We start from the raw sequence: 24669 nt of genomic DNA on the forward strand, positions 1-24669 counted from the left end.
CACTTAAATAACTTAGGCGGCTTGTTATGTAAACATAACACTAGTGGACGGACCTGTAAAAATGTGTCTTATGACACATTTTAAAAACAGAAACTGTGTCACCAGATTGAACACTAACTGGAAGACTGCTCTAAAGTAAATGCTAAATCACCCTTTGATCTGAACTCGGACTCTGGAGCAGCCAGCAGGCCCAACCCAGCAGATCTACAGACAATATGGAGTTAAGAGCTCGAATAAACCTCTACTGAAAAAAGGAAATGATAGACTGAGTGACCATTAGTGTTAAATCATAGCCAATAACTTATTTTGAATAAACAATAATTCTGTCTTGCAACACACAAAATCCTGACAAAGATATCAGATAGTCATTCACAGCGTCAATCTTGTCATCAGACTGAAACTGTAAAATGCACGTGTAACGTTTCATAATTCCCCTTTTACTGTGGATTTGCATACATGCAGGTTACCGGTAAACAGGAAGAGATTGTACTGCCAGAAATTCCCAAGTGAGACCATGAGAAAGCGCAATGCTGGTAAATGTTGAGTGGACAAAATGTATCATCAAAGCTTCCTTCATATAACACTTTGTACAGACTTCATGCAGGCAGAACAACAAATTAAGAGACTTAGAAAGGATTTCCTCCCAGGTTTAACAAGAGAATGATGATTGCAAAATAAGTATATTGACTTTTATTAAAAATTCACAGGTAATATTGACACATACTGCAAGTCAGGCAGCTTCATTATGTATAAAATCTCTGGATTGTGTAGAAACAGAATAAACAGTTAAGTGCTTTTGTTTTGCCTTCATCATATACAAGCACAGTCACAAAGATATGCATCTTCAGTATTTCCTAATAATATATTCAGCAGTGGTGGATTAGTATTAAAAAACGATGTTGCACTTACTGAGAAAACATAAAGAACTAATTACAGAATGATTAATTTACCACCAGCAAACAAGTACTTAAATACTAATAAGTGTCTCAACAAGAACAGTGCGAGTGCTTAATCTGGAACTAAAGCAGGAACTAAACTAAAGCCAAAAGTACCCACAGCTGCTACTGCCAGACAACATTACTGAGTAAACACGGATATGTACACTCGTGGAATATTTACAGTAAACACCAAAGTAAATCTTCTGTAGGGGCTTTTTGTAACTAGTGCTTTGTTGGGTTCGGGATCGGGATGCGGTGGCGATGATGGTGTGCATCGTTTAAATCAGGAAGAATACTGCTACAGGTTATCAAGAGCTCCGACTTCATATCAAGCAGAAATGAATACAAAATACACTGATTCCTGATCAGTGATCACTGATACACTGACTTGTCCCTTGGCAAGATTATTTCCTTCAGAGCTGATCACAGTTTGATGACTTCATATTGACACATTGATTAGCTTTGTTAATCAGTTAAACCACTGTAAATCATGATAATAATTATAAGCAGCAACACTCTCACCAAATGCTCTTACGAATCAAGCACATTTTAAATAGAACTGATTAATATGTGAGGATTTTTCTAAATGTAAGTGTAGAGTATAAATGCAGAGGAAGAGTATTTTTTGTAATTACGGGGTAAATATGTGGATGAATATCATCTACCGATCCATCGAGATTACCAAGTTCCATTTGGTCAAAACATCGTCCACCTCCCACGATATTTCCCCACCTCTCTCCATCTCTCCCTGCGCCTCTGCCTCTTCCTCAGACGCTTGTCTGACAAACACATTTTCCAACCTCAGCTCGCCGTTCGTCACATACGCCTCCTCCTCCTCCTCCTCTCCTCCCACCCTGTTCTCCCTCCCTTTCTCTCCCTCCATTGAACCATTCAGCCCTCCCTCTTTGTTGACCTCCATCGCCACCTCTGGCAACACGAGTTTCCTAGTTTCGGGATTCCAATTAATGCAAATAGTTCCCTCCTCCTCCTCCTCTTCCTCACCATCTTCCTTTATTTGATGTGCTGTAGCCAGTCTCAGAACACCATAGTCATCTGATAAGAAATCTGATTGGTCATCATGGGAGGTAGGTATGGCTCTGACGTTCTGAGAGGCATAAGCAAAAAGAAGCGGTGCTCTCTCACCATCACTCCCTTCCTCCACACCTCCATCCATCCATCCATCTGTTCTTACTCTAACCATTCCATCCATCTCTCCCCCCATTCCTCCCCCCTGATTTGTCTGTAAATTTAATGGATTGGGGAAGAGGCCAATTTCTCTATCCACCTCTCCCTTAGTTGCTCCCTGAAAAGACAGCAATGGTGCCTGAGTTCGAGTGGGTAAAACTGAATTTAGCTGTGAAAATGCGTGCGCCTGTATAATAAGTGTGCTCATCTCTGTCTGGGCGTCGGACTTTGCCTGAGGAGCGTAAACTCCAGCTGAGCGACCGTCCTCGACTCTCCACTCTTTCACCTTGTGACTGCCTCTCGCTGCATCTTTCTTGTGTTCACCTCTCAGACTGTTGCCATCTTCTCTTCCGTCATGCCTCCTCTCCCTTTCTTCTCTTCTCTCTTCTTCTCCTCTGTCATTGATTTCAGGAGCTACGCCAACAAACCCATAGTCAATGGACAAATCATCCCAGGGTTCCTCAGGCTGTGGGAATATTTCAGGCCTCTGGGAGCTGTATCCTGGTGGGGGATCTGCAATCTGCCGCTTGGAGAATTCTGGGCCTGATGTGATGATTTCGATATCTGACGGTTTGATGAAGGTGATGATGATGGGCTTGAGATTCTCAGGGGGAAATGTCAGAGGGGACATATGAAAAGAAGGTGGGCTCTGGAGGTTGAAGGAGAAGGAATGTGGCATTAAAAGATTGACCTTTAACTTTTGAAACATCTTCTAAATAAACATTACATTACTGATATTTGGAGATGACATGTAATTGTCAAAACTGCAGTATTTACTCTTCAAATAGACACTAAACAGAACTCTTTACACATGCTGTTGTCACAACTGTGGCAAGTAAACTGGCAGGACAAAAAAAATAGAAAAAAAGTACTTCAGTTGCTAGTGTGTGTAGAAGTGTGTATACGTGTGATTGAATTACCAGTATATATGGGCTCTTCTGTCCTTTCCCAGTCAGGTAGTGATAGAGAAGGTAGCCAACCACCACTAACACACCCAGGCACACAGATGGAACAACAATACCCACAACCATCCTCTGCAGCTGGCCAATCACAGGGTCTGGAGGGAGACGGGAATCGGGAATGTGTCACACAAGTAAATACAAACGTGCGTTAATATTACTTATACTTTATGTACCTATGTGAACAGCAGGCCTTATCAGAATTCACTGTAATGCGTGTTAGAGAGCTAAAAACTGGAGTATTTTTCTTGATTGACAGTTTGAAAATGCACGCAAAAAATAAAAGATGTCTCAGTCACAAAAATGTATCTCTCTTTCACTCCTCTGTCAGGTTTAGTCACATTCCTTTCTACTCGTCCAACAGGGAGGAAAATATTCACACACACACACACACACACTCACAGGCAATGCGGTTTTACCTGGTGGTGTGGTTATGCAGTACCATGCTGAGGATTGGCATTGGATGGGTATGTAGAGGAATCTTGCCTTTGCAGAGAAGCAGTACTCAGTATCGTACGCCATCAGGCGATATTTGTACGGGCTGTTGGGCAGCAGTAAATGGCCCTACAAACACACACACACAGATTAGACAGTGCTATGAGAGACCTTCAGGTGGGCTTGATTTATCAGTCTGTCTGTGCCAGGAGGGTGGGACAAGCTAGGACCCTCATGTATTTTTACTCACCATCTCGCCACGACGAGGAATGTGAATGGAGAGGTTGTAAAACATATGGGGATAGAGTGTAGCCATGGAAACTGCTGGGGTGTGGTTGTTAGGCAGATATCTCATTGGTCCCTTCAGACTGATGATGGCGTTGTTGCCATTCACGTCCACAGAAACCAGTGGAGGGCCAAAAGCAGCTATAGACATAGACAAAATTATTTATATTTTGAAAGATTTGCATTATTTTAAGTTACCAAAAACTTCATATTAAGCAAAGTGATGGTGTATTTTCTGAAGATTAAAAGTAGTGACATCTCAGGTGTCTCTTTGTCCCGCCCACCCATGTGTGTCTGCCAATGTTCATGTCTCAGCTCAGATTTTTAGACTGAATGTCCCTTTAACTCACTGTCTGACTTTGGGTCGAATCTCCTCCGTGTCAGGGCCCATTTGGAGGACGCCCTCCTGCTCACAGCACGAACCCTGGCATGGTATCCCTGCTCCAGGTCCCACGTCTCATTGCTCAGATCACACCAGGTCCGCACTATTTCTGTGCACTGCCGCACCGCCCTCCAGTGCACCCGTCTTCCTCTGTTGCCCTCAACACTGTCCCCGTAGCTGGGAAAGACAACGCAGGCCCACACAGATCAGAGCTGGAGCAATAAGACCGGGCGGAGTGCGCTCGGAAAAAAAACACCCCTCTCCTTGTTCAATTCTCCCTTAAGCAAGAGACTTCAGGTTGCGTAAGCAGATCTAGTTACATTTTGCTTTTGTTTCTGTCCCCTTCTCCTTTCACGGCCTGTTTTTGTCTGGAAATTCCTTTGAGACTTCTTGATTAAATGCCATCAGAAATTAACTTCAGCTTTAATCAGGTAAAGGCCATCATACTTACAGTATGACCAATGAACCAAAGCCAGTGACTTTGTTCTCAGGGCCACCTCAGCTAAAAAAAGAAAACAATGTTTTATTCATTCAGCTAAAAAGAAAAAAACAGATCTAAAATCTTTACTTACATGGCGTACTGCACTGTAAAGTGTGTGTCCTCTGGAGTTCCATTTCCTGGGACCCATTGCAGTAGATTCCTCAGATTCACCGACCACAGGATGACATTGGCTGGGCTGGGAGGAGAGGGGGAGACTGAGGGGAGAGAGAGTAAAAGGTTGAGAGTGAGAAAGATAAGACCCACATTTAATACAGACTCATGTTTGTCATTAGAAGTTCTACCTGTCACTCATTAATGTCATGCAACAACACTTGTAGAGCAGATTTTTCAACAGTTCTCCATCTCACAAAGAGGTTGACTGACCTTTAAACTTCACTTTGTATTTATGGTACCACAAAAGTGCTAGTAAATAAATCACATTGTTGTGCTGTGATACTATGGGCCGCTCATAAAACACAATCAAACATAACAAATGCATAAGAATTTAAGTTTATGTACACATGACATGTTATACAAAAGCAAAAAAAACATCCTGAGAACCAAGTCGGCAGATTACAGACATCTGAATCTATGATTAATTGAACTTCTATTTGACAGAGTATTATAATTATACTCTATGTATAAATTAATAATACTTATACTAAATTAAGTTTTTATTATTGTGCCATGTATATAGCAACAACAGCAATAATCAGTTTGTTTGTTAATAGTATTTGCACATTAGTTTCCATTGCTGGTCACAATGATGAAGCAAATGTACACATACATCCTACAAAACACATCAGAAAACTAAGTGGACAAACAGAAACAGAGTAAATATTAAATCAAATCTGCTCTGAGACTCAAAACAATCAATGACTTCATGACTTCAGTAAGCAGTGAATGCATTCAGAGTTGCCAATGATTAATCTAATCTCTTTGACCACACACACACTAACACACACAGGCGGTTTCTGTGGAATCAATTGTTCATGGAAACCAGATAGTCTAAACAGCAGCCAAATAAAACAGTCTAATATAAGCATGGCTGCTGCTTGTAGAGGTGGCAATAGGTCTAACACGAAGACTTAAGACAGTAAATACAGACAAATACGAAAAACGAAAAAAAGCACAATACTCTTAGTGTAAGTTAAATGCAAAAATACCTGTACAGTGCAGAGCCACCAGGTTCAGAAAAACTATCACAATCCTCATCTTTGTTTGGAGTGATCATGTTTTCACAAGTAAAACCAACATTGTGAAGCTTCCAGCAGCTCTGCACCGGCACACCTGACAGCAGCGCGACGTCTCTGTACACGATTAACAAAAAGCGCCTGAAGACAGACACATGTTCAAATACGAAGTCTCGACCAAGTGCGAGGGTTAGGATGTCAGTCTCCGCCAACCGGTAAAACCTCAATGATTTACTGGCAAGAACAACAACTACAGAGCCAGGCTTCCGTGTATGAGGAAGGAATGTGATCTGACTTGGTTGTGAACATTACACCTGCACAGGTGTATGTATGTGTGTGTGTGTATGTATGTATGTGTGGGGCGGGGTGTGTGTGTTTCGGGGTGGGGGGTGGGGGGTGAAGAACAACACTGCTCACTGAAACCGAAAAGCCATCAAAAATCCATCATCCATTCATAAAAAAAGTGTAGCCCACACTTTACAAAGCACCGGGAAAAGATCAAATAGTGATTTTATTAACCATAAACTGTGTCATTAACGCTCTCCATAGTGCCATCCAGTGGATAGCATGTGTCATTATCTCCAAATCAAACACAACCTGTATTATAACAGAGGTCAGATTTCTAAATAAATACATTGTACATATCTTTGAAAACTGTAAATCAATTTATAATTATCATACTTTATAATAAAAAATATGTATAGCAGTTCTACATAACGATGATAAAAATGAAGCGGAACTTTACAGCTCGTGTCTCCAATTTATCTCCGGAGTGTTTTTGTAGTTGCGCAGCTGCTCCTTCCGGTGCCTGTTAGCATGTAGCTTATTGGTAGCATTGTCTGCTCCACTGAGAGGAGTAACCTGATCCATTTGTGTGATGTTTGGCAAATAAACTGACTTTTTTTTTTTATACAAACATGGCACTCTCGATGGAAACGCAGCTCCAGAGCATCTTTGAGGATGTTGTGGTAATTTGCATTTTTATTCACTGGCTTTTAAGGCTAACATTAGTTAGCATGTCAGACAACGTTAGCCTTTACCATTAAAAGAGCACTCATGAACCTGCTGTGGTTTTGCGAATGAATAGTTCCCACATAGATAGAAAGGGTTTGTTATTAAGTACACTCACGTTATAGATAACTAAAGATATACAACTAACACATAATGTTTTCACGTTAACATTACAAATCAGTGGAAGGTTTTGGGCTTCCTGCGTTGTGTCTAAGATACATGTTTTTGAAATGAATGATTTGAATACAAATACTGTTCATTTCACTTTTTGCAATGCGCAGACTTGAGTATTCTTATTTACAGTGTAGCTCACGGCATGTTAATAGTAGTAATGCTACATTTTAAAAGTTTTCATTTTTAAACAATTTGTTGTTATATTCACTGACTGTTATAATGTCCACCCACCCGTGCACATAATTTAATATCAAGGCTTTTAATAGTTAAGATTGCTTTTTTATTTATTTTTTGAAGCACTGAAAAAGGGGAGAGGGCAGTAAATGAAGAAGTAGGATCCCCCTACATCAATGTTTGAATAACATATATATTTTTGCCATGCATCTGCACATCTTCCCTCTGTGTGTACTGATGCAGATGAGCCGGTCATTGGGATTACCTTTATTAGGAAAGAAGTACAAGGCTATTTGATGACACAGAAGAGAGATTAAAAAAATATAAAGCATTTTACGTCTTCCCAGATAATCTTTTCACAGCTTTATTTTTCTCTTCCTGTCCTTAGAAAACGGAGATGATAGAAGAGGCCTTTGCTGGGTAAGATGACTCCAAACACACACACACACACACACACACACACACACACTCCTGTTGCCATGTTATTATCCACTTAAAACACATCTGACTAGTTATAGAAGTTGTAATCTTTGATTTGATTTACACATATTATGAATAACATAATAAAATGTACTGTGTAAAATGAATTGCTACAGGCTGAAATATCAGTTGTGTTTTAGGATGTTTATGGACACTCCAGAGGATGAGAGAACCAAACTGATCAGTTGCCTCGGAGCCTTCAGACAGTACTGGGGAACACTACCACAGGTCTCTAAACACACAGACAGACACACACTGGCGATCAAGATGATGAATTGTTAGCTTGATGTTTCATCTGCCTTCATGTTTTTCTGCAGGAGTCTCACGAACAGTGTGTACAGTGGATAGTGCGGTTTATACACAGCCAGCACAGCCCCAAAAGGATTTCCTTCCTCTACGACTGTCTAGCAATGGCTGTGGAGACCAGTTTGTTACCCCCCAGGTACACTTGTGCACGCCTACTTTACAAAGACCTACAGAAATACAGTATGCATTAATTTACACTCTGGGGCTTGACAGAGTCTAATATTATCCAGTTAATGGCCACAATATCACTATCAGGTCTTGCCTAAATATATAATGAGAACAGATTAATCATCCTCATGGTGTACAATAGGTCCACAATTTAAAGTGTCAGTTTTCATTCATATGATACATGAAGTCTCATTAAAATGTATCTGCAGGAAATCTGTTAATCTGTTGTTGTTGTTGTGTGCTGACCTTTCTTGTCTATTATGCCTGTTATTTGTCTTAATCATCCATCCAATGAATCTCTTTGTGTGTCTGAAGGATGGTGTGTGTGGCTCTGATAAGTTCAGACAGTTTGGAATGGGAGAGGACACAGCTGTGGGCGTTAACTTTCAAACTGATTCGCAAGATCATTGGAGGGGTGGACTACAAGGTCTCTCTCTCTCTCACACACACACACACACACACATACAAGAAGCCCCTTGTAGTCTATGCATTATATTTATATTCTATTTTAATATGTTCAGTATTTGTTTAATTATTGGCATCAACCTGGTTTTTGGTTGTCAGTGCTCATGTGTCCAAGGCAGGAGCCCTGGTTAGTACTTCTGTTATTCAAAAATATTTTTGCGTGTTTCAGGGTGTTCGAGACCTGTTGAAAGCTGTACTGGATAAAATTCAAACCATTCCTACCACTGTCAGCTCAGCAATAGTCCTACAGCTTCTGGCTGCCAGAGAGGTATTTTTCTGTCCACCTTTATGTACCTTGAAAGTGCTTGATAAGTACTTGAATCTTAGCATACAAAATGAATCACTGCCATTTTTTATTTAATCACGTGTGTATTCCAGGTGGTAGAGTATATCCTGGACAGAAACGCCTGCCTCCTGCCAGCTTACTTTGCCATCACAGAAATCAGAAAACTTTATCCAGAAGGACAACTGTCACACTGGGTAAGTTTGAGTTTCTAGTGTGTGTATGTGCGCAGCTATTCATTCATATCTAACTAATTTTTCTGTTTTTATTCCCTCCCTTATCCATCTTCAGCTTCTAGGCAGTTTGATATCATACTTTGTGGACAGTTTCAGACCCACAGCCAGGATCAACTCAATCTGTGGTAAGAGAAACATAAACACACCCACACTAAGAAAATATTGATCAAGAAGATATCAAGTTCTCAGAGTTTTGTTGGTCTGAGGGGCTCTCATTTTTGGCCAACTGTTTCTCATCTTCATGCGTTGCCAAAGCTTTAATGAAGTCCATTCATTTTTGAAACTAAAATGTAATCTAAAGGGAAAAAACAGCAGATATATGAATATACAACCTTGAAGACACACAAATTAGATAATAATTAACACATACATGCATCCCACATTGCAGACCACAGATTTATGACTTCTAGTTGTTGTGCGAAGTAATGCAACTATGTGCAGTGTACCTGTTTGATCATTTTGTGCATCAATGTGTGTGTACGCAGGTCGGTGCAGCTTGTTACCAGTTGTGAATAACAGCGGGGCCATCTGTAATTCCTGGAAATTAGACCCCACTACTCTTCGCTTCCCTCTGAGAGGCATGTTGCCATTTGACAAGGTAACATACCAACAAATATATACAACACAAGCATGTACACACACACACACACACACACACACACACACACACACACACAATGAGTAATTAATTGTATGTTTTTTTGGATGCAGGACTTGTTTGAGCCACAGACGGGCTTGCTGCGCTATGTGTTAGAACAGCCATATTCAAGAGAAATGGTGTGCAACATGTTAGGACTCAACAAACAGGTATTTCAGCCTCTTCGTCCACTTTTGCTTCTTTGCTTCTGCACCAGGCCCTTGACCCCTCCTGTCCCGTTGACTCTCTTTATTGACTCCCCTTTCTTTTTAATTTTTGCCACCTCACTCTCTCTGCTCCCTTCTTGCCCTTACCTACTCTTGCTGTTCTCTCTTTCTCTTCTTCTCTTTCTGTTTGTTTTGTTTATCTTTACCAGATTCTTTTCCTCATACCCCTTTCTTTTTTTTTATTTTGTGTTTCTTTTCCCCACCTTTTTTCTCTTTTGACACCCCTCTCCTTCCTCATTCCCCTGATAAGACAGCTATATAAAACCATATGTAAAGCAAGCCAATGCTGTGAGCCTGTCCCATAATGCACTGATGTTAGTTTTCCCTGTTGGGTTCATACAGTTTCCACTCAGGCCAGCTCACTGAGCACCATAGGCACATTTTGACCAGTCCAGACAGTCTGTTGCTAACAGAAGCAAAAATCAACAGTGATTTTGGACAAATAACCCAGAATCCAGTTTGTCTGTTTGAAGTGGCTGAGTTGATGCTAACTGTGCTGAACGGACAGTGAACAACGTAGCTCCTTAGTCACCACTTTCTCTCTCTCTGTCTCTCCTTTTTTCCCCTCTCTGTTCCTTTCTCCTTCTTTCTTTGTTTCTCTCTCTTTTGTCCTCTGGTTGTGTGTTGTGTTTGTCTGTCTCTCTGCCATGCGCTCTCTAGACTCTGAACATTGCCCAGGTATGTCGTTGTTCCTCTTCCTGGTCACCTGACCTGCCAACTAACCAGCCCATTGGACGCTTAGCTTCTTAGGCACGCTGATGTCACATACAAATGGGAAACTGGACAAAACAAAAAAACAAAAGAAAACTTGACATGGAGTAAAGAGAAATGCTACAGAGCTTGAGATGGTCACAGCAGGGCTTCATAGAGATATGCTCAGTAGAAAGAGACAGACGTGGCCAAATAAAAACAGGGCGGGTAGTATCAAAGTATGAGTGACAGTCATCAGCAGGTTGATTGATTAACTGACAGGCTGCCAACCATGGATGATTTGTTCAATTAATAGGATGTTGTGCAAGTAAATTGTACAGTAACATGAATTTGTTTGACACGCTACCTAACTTGATTCAAGCCACCGATGGCCAATATTTTCTGCTAATATTCAGTATCTATGTATTGGATACAGAGCAAAAATAGAATTTATTACTAAGTAGTCACAACTAATGCTCATAGAAATGAGTAGTAAGTCAGCTTTGTTAATGTAAAATATATAATTAGTAATGTTTTTGCAACATTAAAATAGCCTCTTACATTAATGTTTAATACACCTTTTACTGTATATTCTAATATTACTATATTCTTATGAATATTTGCCATATTGGGATCAATACTGAATTTCTATACATCCCTTGGTTGTCCTTAATGTCGGACACTTGGACACTGACAGTGGCAGTTTAAAATTCTCTGGACTGCAGTTTTTGTCATCAGAAGAAGTGTTTAGTCCCAGTCATTATATCCAGGCTGTGGTTCCAGATAACAAGCTGACATTAAGTATTTCTGCTTTTAACCCTGCTGTTGACATTTCAGGTCCTGCCGCACTGCATGAATGAATGTAGTCTGGTCCATGCCTGTTGTTAGCGAGGTCCTCTCATGTCTGACCTTATGCTGCTTTCTGTTGTGCTGACCTGGGCAAAACTACTCCACTTTGACTAAATAAGGGACTCATACAGTAATATAGTTTATTGTGCTTTGCAGTTTCAAGGCACACTATAATAACCAGGCAGTAATCACTGGAAGACCAGCTGTACTCGTTTATCAGAAAGTCTTCAGGCAAATTAATTATTATCAATTAATTTAATTTTAGGTAGGCGTTGTGAGTTGGTGGATCTTAATTGTCATGTCTTCTCCTCTCAGTCTAATCTAGCTTTTGTCATTTTGATGCTGCAGTACATTAATGAACTTTATTCCTGTGCAGCTTGTGCCATCCAGTCAATTAATTGCATTTGCAAAATTATCATGGTGTCTTAAATTAGTTGCTTGTATTTTTTCTTGTTCATGCTCTGCTTACTTCACTTTTCACTCCTTTTAAAGCTCTCCAAAGAGCATCCTGTAGTCACTCCTGGGCAGAGATGGAGTATATTTTTTTATAATTATAGCTCGCAAATTTAAGTTGCGTTTGCACAGGCAACTTCAGAAATAGAAGACATGGCAAAGTGTGGACTACGAAGCCAAATGCTCCTCATGCTTATTTTTTGTTTTTCTTTTGTGATCAGTGTTTTGCCCAGGTCGGCTGATGAGTGATTCTGATTGGCTGTCTGACTGACTGAGTGACCTGTGTTGTGTGTTTTTCATTGGTTGATGATGGGGGTGGTTGATGACTTCCTGTTCGTTTTCCTCCAGTTTGTAACCTTTACGTCTCAGTTTCACATTATTCATGAATGGCACTGAGCTGCGGTGTGTAAGGAACTACAAGCAACAACTTCTGTGCCCATTTATTTTGAAGGGGATCTTAATATGTGAATCGCTAAAAGATCAAAATGATTTAGGAGGATGTAAATTTGTCTTCAGTTTAAGATATTTAAGATGCCCTGCTGTTCTCAGCCCCTCATATAATTGAGTTGGATAAAATCTTTATTCTACAGAAACAACCACTGAAAGCGACTTTTCAAGCCACAATGGTCAAGTCATCCCTTTAGAAAATAGTTTGACACTTGGTATGTTTTCAGGTTTTCTGGGACTTGAGCTTTTTGTTTGTTTTCTGCAGTTCAGTAAAGATAACCTTAAAATGTATTCGCTCTAGATACACATCAGTTTTCCTTTGGTTGAGTTCTTGGTAGGTATGTTTCTAACCAAGCCAGTGGTATGGTTTTACCGTTTCTAGGTTTGGTATGAAACTGGGTACACCACTGGGCTGATTTCTTTGTACTGTAGACAGAAGATGTCCCTGTGGATACTTCTCTCTTTCTTTCTCTTTTTCTTTATTTTTCTCTCTTTCTTTTACTTTCCTCTCTTTCTCTTTCTCTCTCTCTCTCTCCGAGTTTGTGTGTGTGTGCGTTTGGTTTTGCAGAGGAAGAGAAGTGACGGTCAGTCTCACAGCTCCTCTTCTTCTTCTCAATCACCTCACCTTCCCAAACCTGGAAGTCTGCATGCAGGAACGCGTTGCACTGTTTGGTTTGGTTTGATGTTAAGTGCTGTGCTGTTCCGTGCCATGTCGTTCTGCTCTGTGCTGTGCTGTGCTGTTTTGTTCCTTGCTATGTTGTGTAAAAAGGGCTCTATAAAGCCCCTCAGGTGTAGCTATTGCAGGGATCCAGACTCCTCCTGCTCTGTCACCAGTGAGTGAAGTTAAGTTTCCCACGCTGGGTTAGTAGGAAAATGACAGTATTAGTATTTTCAAATCTGCCATGTCAACACAGTCATCCACATGATCTTATTAACCTGCCTTCCCTACCAAGTCTGATTTTCTCTGAAGTCTCGATTACGTTCCCTCTCCTCTCCTGTCTGTCATCAAAAATCCCTTTTACATATGGTAGTCTCCACATTGCTTGTGTAGACACCACAATGGTATTCACATATCATGCAGTTCTGCATGGAAACTTATTTTTATCTCATGATATGATCACTCCAGGAAAACTCACAATACTGGCACAAGACTTCTGCTGAACTTTAGAGTTCAGCATCCATTCCTACATAATAATATCGCAGGAAAATGACCACAACATTTGTGGACAAAGGTAAATGTGGAAAAGAGGCCACAGGAAGGTTTACCCAGCTGACAGAGGCAGGAAGGAGAAGTCGTCCTGCATGCAAGGGATGGGAATGAGTTTATATGTCAGTTTTTATTGGAGGATCTACTAACATAAAAGTGTATATAAAGTATTTTAATGATGATCTCCCCTCATTGTCTCCCTCCCTCTGTCTGTCTGTCTTCTCCCTTTCTTTCCCTCTGTCTTTTCCTCCCTTTCTCTGTTTAACTTCCTCTCTCTCCTGCCCACTATTTTCTTTCTCCTTTAACACTCCCCTCCTCCCCTGTCAGCATAAGCAACGCTGCCCAGTGCTAGAGGAGCAGCTGGTGGACCTCGTGGTGTACGCCATGGAGCGCTCCGAGACCGAGGAGCATTTTGACGCCGATATCGGAGGAACAAGCCAGTTGCTGTGGCAGCACCTCTCCTCCCAGCTCATCTTCTTTGTGTTGTTTCAGTTTGCAAGCTTCCCACACATGGTGCTCTCATTACATCAAAAGGTAAGAGGAGGGAGAGAGCAGAATATGGAGTAATAATCCTAATAATGGATCATTGGATTTTTGGTTCTAATTTGATTTGGTTTATTGACTATAGGAATATTTCCTAAATATATTTATAAAATGCAATATATCAGACTTTGGCAGTAACATACTTGTCAAAAACAAATAGTTGGAATCCATTAAGATACATGTACAACCCTCTGCCAAAAGGAGTAGGTTAATACCAGCTCTCTGGTCTGGGAAATGTAATTAAAAACTAAATGAAACAAAATTCACGAGTCAAATACAAAAGTACTAGTATTACTGACGTGACCCATGTCGTTGAGAAGGTCTCTCTCTCTCTCTCTCTCCAGCTTGCAGGTAGAGGTCTCATTAAAGGGAGAGACCACCTGATGTGGGTCTTGCTGCAGTTCATATCAGGAAGCATTCAGAAGAACGCCTTAGCTGATTTCCTGCCCGTCATGAAGCTCTTTGACCTGCTTTACCCAGAAAAAGAGGTACACACATGTCAAGAAATAATTTTGATTTACTGCGATCATTGTTAGTATCTAGTACTAGTTATTTATTATTTCTTTTATTTTGCACTGTGTATCTCGCTTCAAACTTTTCTAAAGTGTTTTCATTGGCAGCAGTAGCAGTGGTAGAAGCGTTGGTAGGAGTAGAAGTGGTAATACTGGTGATTGTTATTTGCTCTAAAAGTAACAACTTTATAAATAGTACCACCAGATTTATCTGTGTTTTCTCTCCCACTGCAGTGTATTCCAGTTCCAGACATTAACAAGCCCCAGTCAACTCACTCTTTTGCCATGACCTGCATCTGGATCCACTTGAACCGCAAAGCTCAGAACGACAACTCCAAACTACAGATACCCATACCCCACTCTCTGAAACTACACCATGAGTACGTACCGTTATAAAACTAAACCCTCAATAACTGCACATCAAAATACTTTCCCCAGTTAATAGTTTGATTTATCTGCTTCCCTCCCTCCTGTCTGGTAGGTTTCTCCAGCAGTCGCTACGTAACAAGACTCTGGGCATGTCCGACTACAAGATCGCCCTGCTGTGTAACGCCTACAGTACCAACTCTGAGTGTTTCACTCTGCCAATGGGCGTGCTGGTAGAGACCATCTATGGAAACGTATCCATGAGGATCAACCTACCCGGCACCAACTGTATGGCGTCAGGATCTGTCACCCCGCTGCCCATGAACCTGCTGGATTCACTGACAGTGCATGCGAAGATGAGGTATGGGAGGGCAAACGATGTACAGATGAATTTATGGAAAAGAGCAAAATTAGGAGCTTTGTTTAAAAAACGACACATAGATGATTTTAAGAAGGATAGACAATGAATAATACAGAGTAGAGGTTGATTAATTAATCTGTTTAGCCAAATAATTGGCTCCAGTAGAACAATTTAAAAACGATAGTTATGGGCGGACCTTAGCTCCATTAGTGTCTGATGGCTGCACAGCCTCCATTGGACATGCAGTGATGTACATCACCATTTTGCATGGAGAGAAGAAGAGGCGCAGTCCATGATAGTCTACCTTGCTAACCCTCGGCATCAAGCCAAAAGTCCATCATTTATAGTTTTACCCTCCAACAATTTAATCCCACCAGCAAACTGCCCGACCCCCAGGCTGTCCATACCTGGTAACAGACTGCAGCACACCGGCCAAATCATGGAATTTACCATTTGTGTGGCAGGATGTGCCTTACCGTTGGCGTGGACTTGGGGTTGGGGGGGGGTGGGATGATGGTGATATTGGCCGATTAATCCGCTATTGGCTTTTTCCTGCTCCAAACTGTCATTATTATATTGCCCTTTAAAAATCAATCAACCTCTAACTCGGAGAGCTACTCAGAAAATGCATTCAGTTGTCTCTTACTCCCTCTCTCTCTGTCCCTGTCTTTCTTCCTGCCTTTAGTCTGATCCACAGTATCGCCACGAGGGTAATAAAGTTGGCCCATGCCAAATCCAGCATTGCCCTGGCCCCTGCACTGGTAGAAACATACAGCAGACTGCTGGTCTATATGGAGATCGAGTCACTGGGCATCAAAGGGTTCATCAGTGAGTTACTGAAACATTTTAATTAACTGAAAACGGCTAGTGTTTTGAAAAGTAGGTCAGAAGCAGAAAGCACAATGTGTCATTTGTATACCTCATTTCAGTATCACACATTATGTTCCTGAGGAATAATTTTCAACTGTCACAGTGTCACACTCATGCAGATACACTCAGAAACACACATCTCACACACAGGAGCACAGATTATCAGGCAGTGTGAGGAGAGGAAAGGAAAAGATATGATTACTACAATATCTTATTTATGCACTGTATAGTTAGGCTTCATGGCTTGAAGAAGTGTAAAGCTGGCTAAGAGATACGTACCAGTCAGTGAGATAAATATAAAACCATATTCTCTGAGGCATCTCTAAAGCCAAGTTCCAGCAACAAAATAGTGCTCAGCCAGTGGGCTCAAATCGGTGAGAGAGACTTTACAAAAAGGAGCTTAGCTTCACTTTAAACAGAAAAGAAAATCAAAAACCCTGAAGTGTTATTTATTAAAAGCTCAACTAATAACAATATACATATTGTACGTGCTTCCAATTCAAATTGTAATGACTTTAGCTGACCTTGATTAATTCATCTTTGTTTTCCCAGTGAACTCTGCTGGATAAGCAACAATGTGTGCATATTTAATTAATCACACTTATTAATTCACTTCAAGGTCCTTATTTCAGTAACATTCAAGGAGACAGCAGTTTAACCTCAGTGATACTTTTAATTTTTGCATAATTGTCTCTTATGATAATGAGGTTGGGGGAAAAGCAAAACAAAAAAACCTAAATCCATCTTGATCTTGTACATTTTCTGAATATGTAAGAGTGTCTAAACTCCTCCAGCACGTCCTAGTCCAATTTGTATTCACTCATAACTGCTTACATTCTTTTAGCAGGCTGGCTCTGAACATTTCTGTGTATAGTTTGTCTCTGTGGGCCAGCAGCCACATGCTGAATGTTGCGACTCCGTCTGTCTGTTCAGGCCAGTTGCTGCCTAACGTGTTTAAGTCTCACGCATGGGGAATCCTTCACACACTGCTGGAGATGTTCAGCTACAGGATGCACCACATCCAGCCGCACTACAGAGTCCAGCTACTGAGTCATCTGCACAGTCTGGCTGCTGTTCCCCAGACCAACCAGAATCAGCTGCATCTGTGGTAACATGGGCACACACATTCACATACTGCATGCTCAATGCACTGACAACAAGATTACTGATGCTGTAACTATCACTGTTGTTATCACTAAAACTCAAATCAAACTTCAAAGCACTTAAGATTGTAGAAGTAAGCATACTGCAGTGTTTGCAGCTGAAGCTACACTCCAGGGTGTCATAATCTAGATACGCTAAACAATATAAGCTTCACATTATTTACTTGTTTTTATTATTCACCTCCACTGAGGGTAATTAAAAAACACAAACATAACAATCAGAGCGCTAATGGTCTCTCTCGCTGTCTTTCTGTCTCCCTCTGCAGTGTCGAGAGCACAGCTCTGCGGTTGATCACAGCCTTGGGGAGTTCAGAGGTGCAGCCCCAGTTCACCCGCTTCCTCAACGACCCAAAGACGGTTCTGTCGGCGGAGTCTGAAGAGCTGAACCGAGCCTTGATCCTCACCCTGGCCAGAGCTACACACGTCACAGGTAGCACTCCCTCTGGATTTGCCTCTCAAGATCTTTCTTTTCTTGAGGTCTTAGTTGTTCTCTCTCTTATTCTCTCGTTTGTTTGTTGCTTTGTTTCTGTGTGTAGATTTTTTCACAGGGTCTGACTCCATCCATGGGACTTGGTGTAAAGACATTCTCCAGACCATCATGAACTTCACGCCTCATAACTGGGCCTCACACACACTGTCCTGCTTCCCAGCTCCACTACAGGTGCACTATGAATCAAATTCAAATTTAAACTGCGGTTTTGTTTGATCTCAAATTAGATGCATTAGTCCTGTCATAATGACTCCCACCTCTCTCTCTTTCTCCTCCTCGTAGGCGTTCTTCAAACAGAACAACGTGCCTCAGGAGTCTCGATTCAACCTGAAGAAGAACGTGGAAGAGGAGTACAGGAAGTGGAAGTCCATGGCCAATGAGAATGACATCATTACCCACTTCTCCATGCAGGGCTCACCCCCACTCTTCCTCTGTCTGCTGTGGAAGATGCTGCTGGAGACAGACCACATCAACCAGATAGGATTCAGGTTTGGCGACATTATTTGGTTTTTACTGATACATCTCTACAGAATCCACAGAAACGTGTCTTTATTATGTACACTCAAGTATCAAATATAATAAAGTGTCTAAAACTGTCTCTAATTAAAAACTGAGATCCATGGATTGACTTAAATGAATTAAAAATACATGACACAGTTCCAATTCGAGTTTGTTTACACACCACCTTTTTATTATACCCCATGTTACATTCTGACACCACTGAGTGTATTTTGATGAAGCACGTGTTAATGATGCGTCTCGCCACTGATGTTCTGGCATTTTAAATTTTACACTTAATTAGCCTGAGAGGAGTGGGGAAGGGAGGGTGGGTTTCCAAGTCTCTAAACAACATCTGGAGCTAATTGATTCAGCGAGAGAATTCAGTGTTTCTGTGGTTGATGAGCTAACTGTTGCCTGATTTTGTGTCCCTCAGGGTCTTGGAGCGTATTGGTGCTCGCGCACTGGTGGCTCACGTGCGTACATTTGCAGACTTCCTTGTCTACGAGTTCTCAACATCAGCCGGCGGACAGCAGCTCAACAAATGCATCGAAATACTCAACGACATGGTCTGGAAATACAACATAGTCACCCTGGATAGACTCATCCTGTGTCTGGTGCGGAGAAACTTGCATGCAGAGAAATATATCTACCGTACGACAAGGACTATGTGTCTCACTTCTCTTCTGCTCTTCATCCAGGCGATGCGTAGCCATGAGGGAAACGAGGCGCAGGTCTGTTACTTCATAATCCAGCTGCTGCTGCTTAAGCCCAATGACTTCAGGAACCGAGTCAATGATTTTGTCAAGGAGAACGCCCCTGAGCACTGGCTGCAGAGTGACTGGCACAACAAGCACATGAGCTACCATAAGGTACACAAGCAATGAAACATGTTTGTGAAAAACAATGAAATGAAGAGAGGAATCTAGTATTCTGTTGATTTTAATGTTTGTTGTTCCTTTACCAGAAATACCCAGAGAAGCTTTACTTTGAGGGACTTGCAGACCAAGTCAACCCTCCCATGCAGCTCCAGCCACAGTACCTGCCCATCTACTTTGGCAACGTGTGCCTGCGCTTCCTGCCTGTCTTTGACATCGTCATCCACCGCTTCCTGGAGCTTCTCCCTGTCTCAAAGTCTCTGGAAACACTGCTGGACCACCTGGGAGGGCTGTACAAGTTCCACGGTCAGTAATGTTGTCTTAAAATGTAAGAGGACTCTCTGGATGAAAGAGGGAGTGGGTTTAGAATGGGAAAAGATGCCAATAAATTAGATGGATGATAAGGGGAAGAGGAGCTCCTGAACCTTTGTGTGAACCTTTGTGTGTGTGTTTGCTGCTGTGTTTGTGTGCAGACCGCCCAGTCACCTACCTGTACAACACACTTCACTACTACGAACGACATCTGAGAGACAGGACCAATCTGAAGAGAAAACTGGTGCACGCCATCATGTCTTCACTGAAGGTAGGCAGAGGGGGATGGAGGAGGACAGAAACACACAGCCCAGACAGTATCTCATTAAATAACAAATTAGAGGATATATTATTTATTAACACCAAACACTTTGCATGCAGTTGTCCCTTGTTGGTCTCTCTTTTTATATATGCGTCTATAAAAAGTGTAATTTCTTTTGTAGGACAACCGCACCCCAGGCTGGTGCCTTAGTGAAACCTATCTGAAGTTTGGAATGAACCCCAGAGAGGACAATGTGTGGATCCCTGATGACACCTACTACTGCAAGCTGATTGGACGCTTGGTGGACAATATCCTTCATTAATCTCCACCTGGTGGTAGATGGATCTCTCACTGCTCTCTCTAACTTACCCTGATTCTGGCGAATAAAAAGTCACAGGCCTGTTGGGAGCCTGAATTATTTACCATACGGCTGATACTTCTAGTCCCACTTAATGCCCCTTTGCTCCCACTTGTACACTATATTGTTTCTTTTTTTTTTCGTGTCTGCTGTGACATTGTAAATTTCCCTGTTGTGGGACTAATAAAGGAAAGGCACATAGTAATTACTTTTACATCTGTAGTTTGATCTAAGCCATTACAACAGTTATTGAAAAGATGGATGCTCTTCATAAAAGCACATAGTTAAAATGGGAACACGTTTCCTCCTCCAGTGACCTTTACCCTCCCTAACTCTCTCTCACCCATGGCTGGAAAGTCACCTGGTCCCTTCCCCAACTGTGACTGGAGGTTCAATGAGTTCCCCAACCCTGCGGCCCACGCCCTGCACGTCACCTGTGTGGAGCTAATGGCTTTGGCTGTGCCAGGAAAAGATGTCGGCAACGCTCTGCTTAATGTTGTGCTGAAGAGGTACAATAGACAAACACTGTTGGACAGCTAATAGCACTCATTGATCTAGAAAAGCCTGTTTTTTTTGTTATGATAAAGATCCACTTGAGCATGTTGGTAGTAGTAGTAGGTAGTGTTTTTGGGTGTGTGCACTGATGATGGAGCTTGATGTGAATTATTGATGAGTCAGACCACTTTCACTTTCACCTTTCAGCCAACCTCTGGTTCCCAGAGAGAACATCACAGCCTGGATGAACGCCATTGGACTTGTGATAACTGCACTTCCTGTAAGAGAAACATTCACCTCCTTTACTATTTGATGAAGTCACATCGAGTTTCACCATGACCACCTCCGTCTCCCCTCCTCCAGGAGCCGTACTGGATCGTTCTCCACGACCGCATCGTGTCTGTGATCAGCTCTCCCGCACTGACATCAGAGACGGAATGGGCAGGTTATCCCTTCGCCTTGCTGGACTTCACAGCCTGCCACCAGAGCTACAGCGAAATGAACTGCAGTTATGTGCTAGCATTAGCGCACGCTGTGTGGCATCACTCCTCCATTGGACAGCTATCTCTGATTCCCAAGTAAGGAAGTCTTATTATTCTCTTCTCTCATTCCTTTTATTCCTTACGCTTTTTAGCCCACATATTATTTACACAAATGTGTGTGTGTGTGTGTGTAGATTCCTGTCGGAGACGCTGAAACCAGTTGTCCAAACAGAGTTCCAGTTACTCTACGTGTATCACCTGGTGGGGCCGTTCCTGCAGCGCTTCCAGCAGGAGAGGACACGATGCATGTTGGAGGTGCACACAAATGTTTGACAACAGATTGTTTGAGAAGTGCAACAATTCTGCTCTATGATGTTCCCTTTATCTTAAATTTTTTATTTGTTTAGTTTTATGCTCACTTTTTTTATACTATGTTCTTGTGTTTGTGTATTTCAGATTGGCGTGGCCTTCTATGAGATGCTCCAGGCGGTGGACCAACAGTGCCAACATCTCAGCTACATGGACCCAATCTGTGACTTCCTCTATCACATCAAATACATGTACACTGGAGACAGCGTGAAGGAGCAGGTGAGAATGTGTCTTTTTGTATCAAAATTAACCATAAAGAGCATTTTTAAGCGTTTTGTAAACTACAGCAGACGGTAACAAGACACTACAACAAAATAACAAATGATAGATAGATGTAAAACTCAAAATGGAGACAAAAGGAGTCACCCGCACTTTAAGTAAGACGACATCTGTGAAGTCGCACCTCCTCGGGAGGCAATTTTGGTGTCTTCGGTTTCCATTTTTAGTTTGAAGCTGTCACCTCCTGCGCAGCAAGACAACTCCCCACCAGTGTCCAGACCTGACACCAGAGTTAATTAGAGGATGAAAATGTAGCTCCTCTCTGTGCTTGAGGCTTAGACAAGTGTGCTTACATTGACTCTTCAAGTAATTAGTTTAACAGACAAAGCTGCCACTGAACACGGAGAGTATTTATCCAAGCTATATGTGTTGTATTGTGGGTGCTGTGATTCAAAACAACTGATGTAACATAAACCTTCACATAAAAATTCACCTGGTAATTACACTGTAGCATAATTATACTTCCGCTTCAGATAATCAACTGTACAGGTCAGTTCAAACCCAAAACTAAATTATGCATGTTGCATTTTCTTGTTTTTCCTATAACTTTTACTCTCTTGTCACCCAGGTGGAGAAAATCATCATGACTCTACGCCCGGCCATGAAGCTGCGACTGCGCTTCATCACCCACAGCAGCAAGATAGAGACCTCGTCGTCAGCCGCAGCTGCCGCCTCCACTTCCTCCACCTCCTCCTCCTCCTCCACCCCCCAGCCCCCGACGTCCTCGCTCTCATCATCCTCCGCCGCCGCCTCGCCCTCCTCCACACAGCACACTCACACACCGATGTAGGTGGCCTAGGTAAACACAAACACACCATCATGACAGGGGACTTTCGCACACATAAACACACCACAGACCGAAATATTTTGACTTGCTTTAACATTTTTTTGCCACCAGTTGTTCTTTTTGACTTGGATTTTGCTCAAAGGGAGGATTAAAAATGTTTATTGTACTTTTAGAAACAAGAACCTTGGACAGCTGAGTCCTGAGCCTGAGTCTTGTTCATAAATGCATAAAAGTTTCCCGCCTCCAAAATCTCTGCTTGCCACAAAGGGAAAAATCCAGACTGATTTCCCTATGTAGGAAGCTCTCAAAATGTATCACTTTGACAGGAGTCAGAGGTACTCATGCATTCAGAAAGTATCTCTGAAGTGAAGAATCAAACGTAGTGAGTTATCAGAACAGACGTCTCCATTAACAAACTGCACAGTAACATGCAGCTCTCAGTATCTGCTGCATGCAGGAGGGACACACACATACTGTAGCATTTGTTGTTGCTATCACAGCATCTTTTTTATTTTTCTCTTTGTAATCAGTTTTTATACTGTATATTATTATTACTTCATTAAAAAAAAGGTTTTTGGTAATCTGAGTATTGATGACTATTTTTTTTTAACAAGGTTGTCTTTCCATGGCTCATTATGTCTTTCCAAATGCCATTTTGTTTGCGTTGCCCCTGACTCATGATAAGTTTAGCCTGCTGTTGGGGAGGGAGTGAATACCACACTGTCTCTGTCAGCAGAGCTAACCTTCATCCCTCACATTCTGGAAAAACACCTCTTCTTCAGGTGAGTCACACTCCGGCAGGTTATGACCTTTAAACACTGCGTGAAATTGCTCTGTCATACAGAATATAACATAACAACATAGTAGTCACCATTAGGGGGCGCTCTGCGTTTACAGTGCCCTTCAGTCAAGCTCCTCTTCACAGGTGTAGTGTACCTGTTATTACTGGAGCACAGAGAGAGGGTTAGAGACCCTATTGCTTCCCTGTCTTTCTGCCAGAGGGATGTCTTTAAAACATCACAACAGACATTGGTGAATCTGGTGAAAAGCACGGCTTTAAGCCAAAAACACTCAAGATTTTGGCCGTGGGTTGAATCTGGGATTTTTGCCATTTGACAATTAGGCAGAGAAACTAATGGTAAGATAAGGACTTTATTCCAAATCCTAGGGGTGTATTTGTTGGATCAGTAATTAAATTGAAATTGAAGTGGTGCCTTTGGGTGTTACAGCAAGCTGGGGAATGGTGGGGCATTGATGGTGCCTTGCAGTCAGTATTTACTGACTCAAACTGGTTATTTTTCCAAAACCCGTGTGAATGTCAGATGTTGTGGATAAAGTGAAGAAAACTTCAGCTAAGTGCTAATACCAACATGCTCACAATGGCAATGCTAACACCATGTTAGCCTGTTAGCAGGTTGTTTGCAATGTTCAGCAATTTAGTGGGTTAGCATGCTAGCATTTGCTAATCAGTACACACAAAGTGCACTGGAGGCTGTTGAGGAAGTCATTCATTTGTTGTATTGTAGAAATTAAATTTGGCAGTTTTGACTTGATGATAGCGCTAAATGAATCCCTCAAGCCACGCTGCTTGTATGGCTAAAAATACAGACCTTTAAATATACTTCATGTTAATAAGGGTTAAATCCAAATAGAAAAGACACTGTACTGTCTCATCTAATGCAGAAAAGCTGTAGAAAGATAAAATCTGGTATCACATCTCCATCATCTGCTGTTGTTCCATCATTAGCTGATAAAGATTCAACGTCAAAAACCTACTGTACACTTCCTGCTCAGCACAATGGAGAATTTAGCAGCTAAATAGTGTAGCATTTCCCTCAGGATTTGTTAGAGACAAAAAACTGACTTGGACACGGCTCCAAAATCATGATAATTTAACTCCATAACTGTTAACAAGTTCACCAGGAGGTAATATAGTGCATGTCTGTGTTGTGTTGCATGTGGCCATTGCAGGTTTAAGT

General features: G+C 41.7%; 2 protein-coding genes across 2 annotated transcripts; one reads left to right on the top strand and one right to left on the bottom strand.

Annotated features, from left to right (window-relative positions):
• Positions 1-708: 708 nt before the first annotated feature.
• Positions 709-5959, bottom strand: il20ra (interleukin 20 receptor, alpha). Its single transcript, XM_070849260.1, has 7 exons — positions 5832-5959; positions 4757-4880; positions 4153-4361; positions 3768-3943; positions 3502-3646; positions 3044-3180; positions 709-2772 (listed from the first exon to the last, which is right to left on the bottom strand). Exons 1-7 carry the CDS (start codon positions 5878-5880, stop codon positions 1600-1602), a joined length of 2013 nt encoding a protein of 670 aa, XP_070705361.1. The 5' UTR covers positions 5881-5959; the 3' UTR covers positions 709-1599.
• Positions 5960-6674: 715 nt separating this feature from the next.
• Positions 6675-23260, top strand: med23 (mediator complex subunit 23). The gene is made up of 30 exons (XM_070849024.1): positions 6675-6826; positions 7606-7637; positions 7838-7925; positions 8015-8139; positions 8487-8598; positions 8806-8904; positions 9015-9116; positions 9211-9280; positions 9641-9753; positions 9867-9962; positions 13993-14199; positions 14553-14696; positions 14955-15100; positions 15202-15447; positions 16133-16275; positions 17251-17425; positions 17747-17910; positions 18017-18141; positions 18253-18458; positions 18905-19085; positions 19170-19340; positions 19436-19652; positions 19820-19929; positions 20102-20228; positions 20622-20787; positions 20981-21053; positions 21137-21351; positions 21450-21570; positions 21712-21843; positions 22472-23260. Exons 1-30 carry the CDS (start codon positions 6776-6778, stop codon positions 22691-22693), a joined length of 4179 nt encoding a protein of 1392 aa, XP_070705125.1. The 5' UTR covers positions 6675-6775; the 3' UTR covers positions 22694-23260.
• Positions 23261-24669: the final 1409 nt, after the last annotated feature.

The sequence above is a fragment of the Pempheris klunzingeri genome, chromosome 18 (genome assembly GCF_042242105.1).
Source record: "Pempheris klunzingeri isolate RE-2024b chromosome 18, fPemKlu1.hap1, whole genome shotgun sequence".
Classification (NCBI taxonomy): Eukaryota; Metazoa; Chordata; class Actinopteri; order Acropomatiformes; family Pempheridae; genus Pempheris; species Pempheris klunzingeri.